At 40.1% G+C, this 12,898-nt stretch overlaps 1 protein-coding gene across 1 annotated transcript in view; it reads right to left on the bottom strand.

Moving 5' to 3' along the window:
- Positions 1 to 4,802: 4,802 nt before the first annotated feature.
- The window catches only part of LOC111153870 (kelch repeat and BTB domain containing 3), a 31,267-nt gene continuing 23,171 nt past the window's right edge, over positions 4,803 to 12,898 (bottom strand). Inside the window, exons 2-3 of the mRNA XM_022513146.1 lie at positions 11,545 to 11,789; positions 4,803 to 6,949 (exon numbers count right to left, since the gene is read on the bottom strand). Coding sequence (XP_022368854.1) covers positions 5,347 to 6,949; positions 11,545 to 11,765 — 1,824 coding nt within the window. The 5' untranslated portion in view covers positions 11,766 to 11,789 and the 3' untranslated portion in view covers positions 4,803 to 5,346. The remainder of the gene's footprint in view (positions 6,950 to 11,544; positions 11,790 to 12,898) is intronic.

Below are 12,898 nucleotides of genomic sequence, written 5' to 3'. Positions count from 1 at the left end.
CTGATGTGGCAGCCTTCTAAGAGGTCAGATCCTGAAGTAGATCAAAATGATTTCCTTTGTCCATGGAAATAAGTTGCAAAATGTACAGCTATAATGGACCTACTCAGTAACAATATAGTTGTAACAAATCTTCTTTGTTTCACATATTGGGTCAACAGAATAGCAGTTTACTGGATGTCTAATTATATGCAGGCGCTGTGCTAATTGCTAGGTCCAGAAATATGAATACACTGTCCCTATTCCTAAGAGCTTCCAATTAAATGAGGAAGACAGACACATAAAGAAATATTTGCACCACAACGTGATACTCAGAGAACTGTACTGTTACGCAGGCCACCTTGTTTCCCTTGGAACCAACAGCATCATTTGGTGAACTAGTTAGACAGCTGTGGTGGGGAATGTTGTCCAAGTCAGTGGGACGAGTAGAGCTGCCTGGCTCATGGCATTATTCAGCAGCGGTGTCATTACAGGGAGAGGGCATGCTCTAGCCAGTCAGACTGACAGCACAGGTGAGGCTCAACACTTAGATCGCTCTTACCATAAGGCTAATCCTCATTGATTTTTAAGCAAATCGTCCTCTCATTACCCACCAAGGATGTGACTGCTTTGGTTTCTATTTCTGTATACTTTTTGAGGTCTTTATTAGAAGTGGTTTTAAGAGTCTGAAAACCCTAGCTAATGACAAATGATTGAAAGACTTACTAAAATTTGGCTTTAGAATTCCTCTCCCAGAAAAATTGTGTTCGTAGTTTATGTTGATGGTGGTGGGGGGTGGTAGGGGAGGGAGGGGGCTTAAAAGGAGAAAGACCCAGCTGGGCTTTAGTTCAGAATGGATTTGTAAGAACTAGAGTAGGTTCGGGGATGAAAATGCCTGAAAGGCGAGAGAATTAGGATAGATTTTCTGAGGCACCTGTAAGAAAAGGCATGTAACCCCAGCCGTTGTGGCAGGTTTTAAAGTGCCAAGCATTTCAACAGGAAGGAAAGTAACACCTTGATTTTATAGGAAGGGGAGACATGCTACAGTTTGAAATACTTGTGGAGACAGGGGCGGGAAGTTAATGCCGGGAGGAAGCAGAGTTTTCTATGTGAGCAGTAATAAAATTTTTCAAAAATGAAGGTAGTGAGCTCTTTATTCCTGAAAGAACTGAATTAGAAATTGGAAAAAAAAAATCATTTGTCAGGGTGAATCACCTGTCAGAGTGTTTTGGAATTTAGAGGGGCTTTGTCTCCAGCATGTCAGAAGCTGTGTTAGATTCTAAGGCTATTTTCAAGTTTGAATAGGAGTCTAGGATTTAGAAGTTATCTTTTGATCAATGCATAATAGTACCATCCTGTGATTATATTCCCTAGCGAGATATTAAATTTAATTAAGCATTATTAGTACCATCCAACAGAATCAATTTATAAACACATCTAGGTTTTTAAGATATAAAGATATTCTTTTAAGTCATATACTCTTTAACTAGAATCACTGCATTTAACTAGACAGCAACATTTGCAGCAAAACAGGAACTAATTCAGGAGAAAATTTTAGGTGCTGGTCTTTCAGTGTCTATTCTCTGTGAAACAGATGTGCACCCACAGGAGAGAGGAGGAAAACGCCCTATTAGCAGTGCACTAAAAACATCAGCACCATTTATAGATTTTTCCTGAGTGATTAAAAAAAAAAAAAAAGAATGAAGTACAGATTGTCTCCAATAAGACTGGTCCTAAACTGGCGTAGTTGTTGTAAGACTCCGGTCCTACTGAAAACTTGCGTGTGCAGAGCTACTGAGCTACTGAGATCAAGTTCCTTAGAATCTAAAATGCTCAATAAATCAGAGGAGGCAGTCATCAGTCATATGTCAGAAAACTAGAAAGATGGGAAGGTGTAAAGAGCATGTAGAAATCTTTGATTGTTGACTGCTGTATAGGACTTACGGGGTGGACCATCGGCCACAGGGCCCGTCTGAGGACGTGTCTTACTCTAAATATGGCTTTGCAAAGGGGAGACAAGTGATTTCTTACGTTGAATGGAAATCTGCTTCCCTATGAAGTCTAGCCTTTCTTTTTAGGTTGCCCTCCAGGGCTGCCCATGGAAGCCATTTCCAACTCTAAATATCAAAGACTTTCCAGACACAGGATCCAATTAAACTGAGAATGAGCACCTAACAGTAACATTACATAGTCCACACCAAACTTGATCGTTAGATTGTATTTACTGCTTCCCTATCTTGGAATGTCAATACATGCTTCTCTCTACTTGAGTCTGATTTTCTGAACGGTGCCCCTTGAGCGAGGTATACCGTACTCATATCCAGTTGCTCTCGATACCAGATGTGGTCACTCTCAAAGCACACTCACTTTCAAGAGTAGCAGATCGAATACTGCCGTGATAAAGACTTCCCACCCAGAACCAGAGCTGAGTGTGCTGGGAAGGTAGTTAATTTTGATTATGCAAATATTCTTCCTACTGCTCAGTTTTTCAAGCAATAAATGAACAAAAGGTGCTCCACATTTGAAATCAAGTTTGTAGATCACTCTGGGAGTGCCCATTAACTTTGAACTGATCTCATATAAATGTTCAATTTAATAATCTTCATATATAATAATGCCAGAGACCTATTTTCAATTCTAGAAGATGTATTAGATTTTTTTGTGTGTGTGCATAATCTAAATGATGAAGGGCTTAGAAATGTTTAACAATTTTTCCACAAGAATGAAAGCAATCTAGGTAATGAGCACAATTATTTTGTCTCTTACATTGCATTATTGGCTGAACAAGGATCATGAAGGAAAGCAGACTTTAGAGAAAAAAAAAAAAAAAAGACTTGGGGAAGAGGCCATAGATAAAGGGATGTGTTGTTTCCTCTGACCTAACTTTACAGACAGGAATACAGCAGCTCTTTCTGGGGGTTTTGAGAATAACCTTGAAAGATCAGATACTTGCCTGTCGGAGATCCAGAATGGAGTCAGGCCAGCACGACAGGCATGGTTCTCGGACAGTAAAGCCAGGGATCGGCAAGATGAGAAGGTTATAACCAGTTCAGTCACTTACCACGTGTGCGTGTGGCTGGGTTCCCCGAGGGTGCGGGACACAGACAACCATTTTGTCAATATGGCAGACAGATAATGAAAGTGCCACCTTTACAAGAAGATGTAAAATTAGAACAAGATCAGTCATGAATGGAGCCAAGCCCAGCCCAGCAGTCTGTGCTCTGATGCCAAGGATCAAAGTAAAAAAAAAACAGTAAATAAAGGAAGAATTCAGGCGTTGATGACTAGACGGAGTACTTTTCTTGCTGTTATAACTGACAAAGAGCACCCAGTTGTGGATGTAAAGGGACGGCAATGAGAAAAGCGTGATTAACAAGTCAAGTGCAGCAACTGTAGACAAAAGCCTCGTGTGTTAGAAAGTGTTAAATCAAATGCAGAGGGAGCTTCCTAGGCCTTGTTTCTAGAAACATTACCAGGAACCAACAGCTAATGAGAAGATTGGCGGACATCAAGATGATCTAATAATGAAACAAGATCAGGAAGGGATTGTTTCGCCTTAGTTTTTCCTTTCTGGAAGAGATGAACAATTCCTAGAGTCAGTAATTAATATTTATTTTAAACATACTTTAATTATTTATATATGTTTAAGTTAACAGTTCAGTAAATCCAGGTAGGTCACCCACTGTGTTATGGTCTTTCCTAAATAATTTTTTCAAAGCCAAAGTATACACACAAAAGCCTTCACATACACACACACACACACACATACATACATACATACATACATACATACATACATACATACGGGAAAGGGCAGAGCCCACTTAGGAGGGATGGCCCACAATTCTACAGAATACTTTTTATGCAACAGCCATCTGATTAGGGACAGTCCAATTTTGGAAATGCATGATCATGTAGTCTAATATTTTGTTCTATTTTGAAAATATATATATACATTTGAAGCTTATGATTGCATAAACTTATATGGTATAGTAGAAGGACCTTTATTTAGGTTTATTTCTACTTTTACAACCTAAAATGGTTATATCTTTTAAACTAATGAAAGAAACATACTCTCTTGCAACACAGAATCATCCTACCTGAGAACAAGGATGATTGATACTCTTTCCTTGTTTGGGTGAAAGATGATTAAGCATCTAAACAGATACAGCAGGTTGTGAATTTGAGCAACACCAAAAACATAGTCATTTAAAAAAAATTAGAAAATAAATCACTGTGACTAATTTACATAAGTTGTAAACCAACACGGTGCTTTATAGTTGATATATATCATCAAAGGAAACTGATATGGTACTAATTTAAATGTTGAAATTTCTTACTGCAACTCAAATTTGAACATATAAAAAATTACGAAATTCAACATAAGGACACACTGATCTAGAGGCCAGATTTCCTCCGTCCCTCAATTACGTTGGAACCTGGCAAGGATACAGAAAAAGTATTTGAGGACCACCATCTTGGAAAACAAGAACTTCACTCAGAAGTTATGATAGACTCAGATTGGTTGTAACTTAGAACTAATAATTAAATCAAGAATGTTAATTTACTGAGCCTGAGCCAGAAAATGAGAAAGATATGATACTGCTAGAAACTGAAACCAACGAACACTGAGAACTAATAGAATAAGCAATTTTAAAAGCGTTTCAGTAACTGCCATTGGCATTATGGCATTATAGCATGGTACATTATGCTTTTAATGAAGAGTTGAATCATAAAAAAAGTCAAGCCATGTAGAGTGTACAGCTTAGAAGCCTAGGGAAATACACAGCATTTTAGAAAAGTTTACCTAACCCAAAAAAAAACAGAAAAAGGAAAAGGAAAAAAGGAAGGGCTGAAAAGAAGCTAAGCCAGGATCAGAAAGGGTAGGAATTCAGCAACTCTTACTCCTATAGTAACGGGGCAGGCTTCTTACCTCTTTCTAATTAAAATTTCACTTCATCTAATATAATGTGCAAATAATCCATTTTCACTACCTTAAGAGATTTTCCCCACCTAGATAGTACAAATCTGTGAACACTGATTTGTTCTTACTAGTCTTTTATGGATAAAGTACTCTAAAAATCAAGACAGCAATGCCTACGAGTTTTATTTACAGATGAGAATACTAAGTGTTCTGGATTCTCCAAGATTCAGTTATATTCAGTATAATGTTTGGTGAATGTATTTTGTCTTTGAAGTTTCTGGCAACTGCTAAGTCATATATGCTTCCATTCATAGTGATTCTCTAACAGACGGTACATTTTATTTTACTAAGAGGTAAAGGCCTTGTTACCAACTATTACGGTTAGCAGATTTACGGTAGGTTTCTAGAACTGGAATAGTTTTAGAATGTCTAAGCACATGCTCCTTTCAGAAATGGTTAGAAAACCATGGGTCTCTGTATTTATTGAACTGAATCACCTGACAGTAGAATTCCGTTAAGGCTCTTGGCATCGGAGCAACTTCCTCCCACTCCGACCTACTGCTGTGGTAGACTTGGACTTCATCTGTGATTTCGTCTGGGGCGTAATCGCCACCCAAGATGTAAATTTTATCTTCAATCCCAACCGCGCCTGCGTTGAAGCCCGCACACTCAAAAGAGCCTTCCCCCTTCCAGACGCAAGTATCTGGACAAAAACTATACACCTTGTAGGTGGAAAGGTCACATATGTACAGTGTGCAGTTTACTGGGACAGCTTTGATCAGCGTTGCATGAAAAAACTGCCCGAACTCTGCTACTAGTTCAGACCACTGGTCAGTGGTCACGTTGTATTTAAAAAAGCAGTCGAGGGATGGGTTAAAGGCATCTGTAATCTCTACCTCCGACCCAAGGACATAGATGACATTCTGGCATGCGCTGGCTTCGGGGTAGTATATGCCCCTGGGTAAGGGGCTAACAGACATCCATTCTTTGGAAAGAGGGTTGTAAGACTCAACGTCTAAGAGACTTTTAATATCCTGAGACCCTCTGGTCTTTCCACCTATGACAAATAACCTGTCGAGAGCCAGAACTGACGTATGCATGGTTCTCGGGGTCTTCATAGTTGATACCAGGAAGAAATCGTTTTTAACTGGACAGTAGCACCAGGTTTGGTCGGTCGCGTCATGGTAGGACTCTGCGATGTGAAGCCGCACAGTTCTGCAGCACGGCCCCTTGCAGCCCCCGGTCAGGAATATCTTCTCTCCGTAACTAGACAGACTAGACCCCGGCAGATCGATCAGGTGTGACTGTGGCAGTACTTTCCACGAGTCACTGTTGATGTTGTAGCAAAATGTGTATTGGTCGCCTCCGTTTTCCTCGGTTTTGTGCACAAAGATGTATTTCTCGGTGGTGGATGGCCGAGCGTCCGGGAAGAGTCCGCCAGAACCTTGCACGCACGTCATGGCATCCATGACCACGTCAAAACAGTTCGTGCTTTTGAGTAAACACTCCTCGTTGAGCAGACAGTCTCGAAGCGTCTCCTCAGATAACTGATGTAATCGGACTTTTTTAATCAAATAAGGCAGATGCTTTTGCCTTGATTCTAGGTTATGTTTGGTCCAACTAAGGACAACTTTCAGGACGGTTTCTTCCTCGGGGACATTTAAGTCATCTGATTCCAGACATTTTTGCAGGACTCCAAAATTCATCTCTAAGAAATCACTGGATTTAAATAGCAAGGAAAAGTGGTTCTGTACAAAGTAGAGGGCGTGATCGAACAAGCGAGGGGAGCCATAGCTGTCTGATATAGATAGTAACTGTAGACAGTTGACAAGGTTAATGCTTTTTATTAAAAAGTCACTGCAAGCTTTGGCCAGGAAGGAGACTTGAAGAAATGAGGACAACTGGAAGAACATTTCCACATTCTCATCTGTTATCTGTGTTTTCCCAGTATAGGCGTAGTCAAGGAACGCCTTCACAGCTTTGGAGGACAGATTCGTGATGGTGACACTCCCACCGTCTCTCTCTCTCATGTTTACTTCAAACATAGCCCTGCAACAGTGAAAAACAGAGAAGAACACGTGGGAAGAGGTCATTCCGTGCTAGCTGTCAACATTACCTTCCAGACGCTTCCTTGACCCTTAGGTTGATTTAAAATATATTTCAGACATGTCAAGTTTATCTTTATGAATTATCTAGAAGAGTTGTATACCGCATTGTTTATCTTTAAGACCTAAACATAACTCCCATACTACAAAATACATACGTGATAGCCGAGCTGTTGCAACTCATCCAAAGAAGACTGTAAGAAGAGTCACATTTGGTAAACTAATTAACTGCTCCTAAATATTATTCATAAAATTAGGGTAAAATCTCTCTAATGGCTGAATTTCCTTTTTTTTATGAGTTAATTAGTATCAACTCTGCAGGTGATAACTAGGAGTACTTAACATATACAATGCTTCTGAGTTTAGGGTTTAAAAGTATCTTGCACAGTAATTTTCAGCTTGGCAGCAGTGAAACATGGGGAAGGTGGAACGCTGTGAGGTATCACATGTCTCCAAGGAGTCTATGTGGGAAATCCACCACACGAGATATATTTAAATACACGCCGAAGGAGACACATTCCATGCAGCACTTTAGGAACAAAAGGGAATGTGATTTCATGGAGCTAAACACCAACCCAAAAGGCTAAAAGTAAGTTTTCGAAGAGACAGCCACTGAGAGATGGAGGTGGCCCCCAGATTTAAGTTCTGAGTTCTTCTGAGCTGTAATTCATCCCCACCTGGCCAAGAGGATAGAGTCTAAGGAAGTGGGAACTTTAGGGGCTCAATTTAAGTGAAAATATAACTTATTTGTAAGTGTTTGGGCAGGAAACAAAGGCGTATTTTACTCTTGGTTTTCGTAGACCAATCTTGCCACCCATCCTTCTATTGACTTCATATACAGCATGATTCATTTTTACACAGACCTGCTATGGCGTTTGTTAGTGGACAGCGAGCGGAGACTGAGATTAAAGAGAAAGAGCTAAAGAAAGAACTAAGGACCACCAGTAGCTGTACCTTTGGTAGGTCTGGACTGACTGGTGTGGGTTCTGGTTTAATACTGGTTTGCGTCTATACCATTATTGTCCAGGGTACCTGTGTGAGCAGTGCCCCGAAGTGCTCAAGTACTCTGTGGGGAACCAGTTTAGTTCTTAAGAGTCTGTTCTAGAGGGTAAGCAAAGCTATTCAGGAAGCACTAGTATCCGAGTGAGAAGTACGAGGAGCCCTCCAAGTACGGGAACACCCCTCAGGACAAGGAAGGATGACACTTGCCCACTAGGCTACTGGGTTCTTAATCCACAAGTGGATATAGTTACACAAATTACATACACGTTCTACATCATGTACGTATCTCAGTAATGTCAGCTGAGCAATATGAAACTGTGATGACAATTATATTGGATTATGAAGACATGGATCATCAGTTTAGGATAATATTAAGAGCCAGACCTCTAGAATCTGGCTTCCTGGGTGGGTGTCTGGCCATTGTCACTTACTAGCTGTGTGACCTTGGTGGGGAGGGCTTCATTGTGCTCCCAGTTCCTCATCTGAAAATGGCGATACTTGTAGTGTCTGTTCCACTCAGTGTTTAGAGGCACCAGTGAGTTAATCAATGCAAAGTATTAGGTATAACCATCATTTTAGGAAAATGTTTTCTGTCAGATGCTGTACATTTTTAGTTTATCACCAGCTTCCACATTTTCTTTGAGAAGACACAAGTAAGGTCATATTTCTGTACTTCCTCCTGTTCATCCTTAAAGTATCCGGTTACCATCCATTTCAAATTTGCCATATTACCATAAAGTGGTTGTATAATATATGTGACTCCTCTTCAGTCTTCTGTGACTTTACATCTCATTTATAACTTTTATTTTCCAAAATGATCATAAAGTGCACTTCTCATGCATTGCACACTGCCCTGCTGTTTTACATTCTTCCTCCCAGTACTTCAGTGAACTTGGTAACACAAATACTATGAATTAGTGGCCTCATCACTCAAGAGTGTAAATTATAGAATTTCAGTCTTGTTTCCATTTTTATATGAACTGGGTATTCCTTTAGTAAAATACTATATATAATAAAGGATCTAGGACATTATAACATGGACATTTGTGTAACATCAAAGCAGGGAGAAGATTTTAATTGTTCTGTTTTTTTTTTTTTTAAGATTTTTATTTACTTATTTGACAGGCAGAGATCACAAGCAGGCAGAGAGGCAGGCAGAGAGAGAGGAGGAAACAGGCTCCCCACTGAGCAGAGAGCCTGATGCGAGGCTCAATCCCAGGACCCTGGGATCATGACCTGAGCCGAAGGCAGAGGCTTTAACCCACTGAGCCACCCAGGCACCCCTAATTGTTTTAACAGGAGTTTTAAAAAATTTAAAGCAGATCCATAATAGTTAGGAGTAGGATGAACAAAATACTGTGCAAAATTATGTGCAGATACCTTTAATAAATAAGCTCTACATGAAGACTAGAGGCCTGCAATCCAAATGCTCACAGGAACTTCTTATTTCGTTAACATGATAGGGAAATCAACCTGGGTGTTTGCACCAGAATACGTCCATTTTTTGCTAGGTTTGGAAATAACAGTAATCATAGAGTGTTAGTTGAAAGTAGTGGACAGGTTCCTAAATAGTACATATACATTATTTCATTTAACACTCATAATGACTCGGTAAGTTAGGTTCTTATTTATTATCTTAATTTTTACAAATAAGGAACCCGAGACTTGAAGAAATAGTCACTTGTTTAAGGTCATGTCTGATAAGTGACAGAACCAGGATTTAGATTTAGGGCCTGTGTATTAAGAGGCCAGGTACTTAACCGTTAGAGCATCCAGCGTCCTGTCGGGAGGAGGTGGCAGAAGATGGGGGAGCAGAATGGAGCTACTAGGAAGAAAACCTGGAATGGAACAGAGCTGGGGAGAAACTGGTGGCACCACCGAGAGGCAGAGCACAGGGACAGTGAGGGGCCCGGTGGAGTTCAAAGAACAGCTTAGGTTACCAGAGAGAAGACATGAAAAGAACAGAGAAAGAACTAGTGTCTGGGTGGGGAGAAGGTGTCGCCTCCATGTCCCCAGTGATGTGGGACGCAGCACTGAGCCACTGCTCCCCACTCAAGCAGGAAAAACCCCAGGCACGGGAGTTCAGCGAGCAGTGACTATCAATACACTTTTGCTGATTCACTCCAGAGCAACAGGGGTGAGGTCTAATCAGATGCTGGTGGCAAGTAGCAGTTTTAATTAAGGATTAAAATCAGTATAAGTTACCTTGCACCTAGTGTATTTGTATTTTAAATCTTACTCTGTTTTTATAAATTTTATTTACTAGAGATTTAAGTCCTGCTTATTTTGAATAAAAATTGTTTCTATAACGGAACATAATGCAAATACTGTAATTAGGATTAAATTTATTGCAGTGAGACTGGGAGGGCTGAGGCCAGGATGTCACCAGGATAGGTTCATGCATCTGACCAAGAGGACTCACAGGCCGGTATGACCTTGATATGGTTGCCACGGTACTGAGGTCCTGCGTCTGGCACTTACCCTTGCAGAATCAGAAACCTGCTGTCACCACAGGGGGTTCGAACAGTGTCATGACTAGGACATTCCCTGTAGGATGATCTATGGGGGAACCAAGTTCTATTCAAAAGGTTGCCTGGAATCAGAACAAGTTGGGATTTCTCCAGAAATGCTTCTGGAGGTACTTTTCCCATATAGGACTCTCTTTGTTAAAGAGAGAAGAAATCTTGAAATCCTCTGTATGAGTCCTTCTCCCTTGTTTAGCGCACAGAACTCAGTTTTCCTCTCAAATTCATTTCCTTTGAATTATACTTCCATTTTTTAATCCATTTGTCCTCTCCTTTTTTTCTAAACAACACAGTACAAGAACTCCCCCAAACAAAACTGGCTCTAGATCAAAACAATTTTTTTTCCTAGGGACCAGTGGTCCATACAACCTCAGGAAATGCTGACCTGGGAAGACCTGAACTATTAAAAAAGGTAGTCTTAGGGCGCCTGGGTGGCTCAGTCATTGGGCATCTGCCTTCAGCTTGGGTCTTGGTCCTGGGGACCTGGGATCGAGGCCCGAGTTGGACTCCCTGCTTGGTGGGAGGCCTGCTTCTCCCTCTCCCACTCCCTCTGCTTGTGTTTCCTCCCTCCCTCTCTCTCTCTCTTTCAAATAAATAATAAAAAATCTTAAAAAGAAAAAAGGTAGTCTTAAATTTTCATATTAAAAATTCACTAGTTGGGGCGCCTGGGTGGCTCAGTGGGTTGAGCCGCTGCCTTCGGCACAGGTCATGATCTCAGGGTCCTGGGATCGAGCCCCGCATCGGGCTCTCTGCTCTCTAGGGGAGCCTGCTTCCTCCTCTTTCTCTGCCTGCCTCTCTGCCTGCTTGTGATCTCTCTGTCAAATAAATAAATAAATAAAATCTTTACAAAAAAAAAAATATTTAAAAATTCACTAGTTAATCTAGGTTCAAATTAGTTTTTATTTTAAGAATTAAAGATTACCATTCTGTGCTCCTGTAGGGGAGAAATTCAGTAGTTATGAAACATAACTTAATAACACACAATCTGAGGCACACAGAGAAGGCGAAGTACCTGAAAAAGTCACTGCACGCTGCTAAGACACAGCGATGACATGGGATTATTTCATCTTTCATGATTATTTCGAAATCATAAAAGACATTTTGTTCTCTAAAATTCTGCAGTACACTTAAGATTTTCTGTCCATGATCTTCAGATACAAGGAAGTTGTTTTTCTTCTCAGGTGGAAGTCCGTTACGTGAGTTTCGTTGATTGAAATGATATGAATTATCCATAGCCAATTCCTTTTCTTCTTAGAACTGGAATGGAAAAGAAAAATCACTGTTGTGGTAAGTCCGGATGACATTTCAGATCCAAAGTCTGTTCAGTGTCATTTATACTGAGAACAACTGTAACATAGTAAACTTGTTCTAAACATTTGTTTTCAGGACACTTAATAATAAATTTCTTTTGAATTTTTGTAAATATTGAGATTCCTGGAATAAAAAGTACTATCTGATGGAAGGATACAGTTCAGGGCTATATAATTGTGTCAAATAGCACAATTTTAAAATTGTATGTGTAGCACACATAGGCTCTTACTACATGACTAGTCTTGTTATATGTAAGAGGTATTATTTACCCCGTAGTTATCACATGGCTGTATACCCAACACATCCCTGTCCCCTCCCATCCATTTTCTTCTGGCAGCAAAGAAAATGTTAAAATACTGATCTTGAAGCACAGATATATGCCTTCTGGGGTTCAGCTTTTCAGAGATAAACACCAAAAAGGACCAGAGTGTTAGACTGTATTAACTAGTTATGGCCTTTAGTAAGGAAAGAAAGGCAAACATCGGTCCAAGTTGGCCTATATGGTTGCCTTTTATTTCTTTTCCTTGTCTGATTGCTTGTGGCTAGGACTTCCAGTACTACATTGAATCAGAATGGTAAGACGGGACCTCCTTGTTTTATTCCTGACCTTAAAAAGTTCTCCATTTTTCCCCATTTAAGATGATACTAGCTGTGGGTTTTCATATATGGCCTTTATTATATGGAGGTATATTCCCTCTAAACCTATTTTGTTGAGGGTTTTTATCATGACTGGATGTTGAACTTTGTCAAATGCTTTTTTCTGCATCTATTAAGGTGATCATATGGTTCTTATCTTCTCTTACTGATGTGATATATGACGTTGACTGGTTTGTGAATATTGAACCACCCTGGCAACTCAGGGATAAATCCCTCTTGATCATGGTGAATGATTTTCCTAATGTATTGTTGAATTTGGCTTGTTACTATTTTATCGAGATTTTTGCTTCTATTTTCATCAGGGATATTGACCTGTAGTTCTCTTTTTTAGTGGACTCTTTATCCTGTTTTGCTATGAGGGTAATGCTGGCCTCATAGAGTGAATTTAGAAGTTTTCC

This window comes from Enhydra lutris, unplaced genomic scaffold (genome assembly GCF_002288905.1).
Source record: "Enhydra lutris kenyoni isolate GAN:26980312 unplaced genomic scaffold, ASM228890v2 scaffoldscaffold34, whole genome shotgun sequence".
NCBI classification, from domain to species: domain Eukaryota; kingdom Metazoa; phylum Chordata; class Mammalia; order Carnivora; family Mustelidae; genus Enhydra; species Enhydra lutris.
Note: the sequence above shows the minus strand (reverse complement) of the source record. Positions and strands in the feature narration are given on the sequence as shown.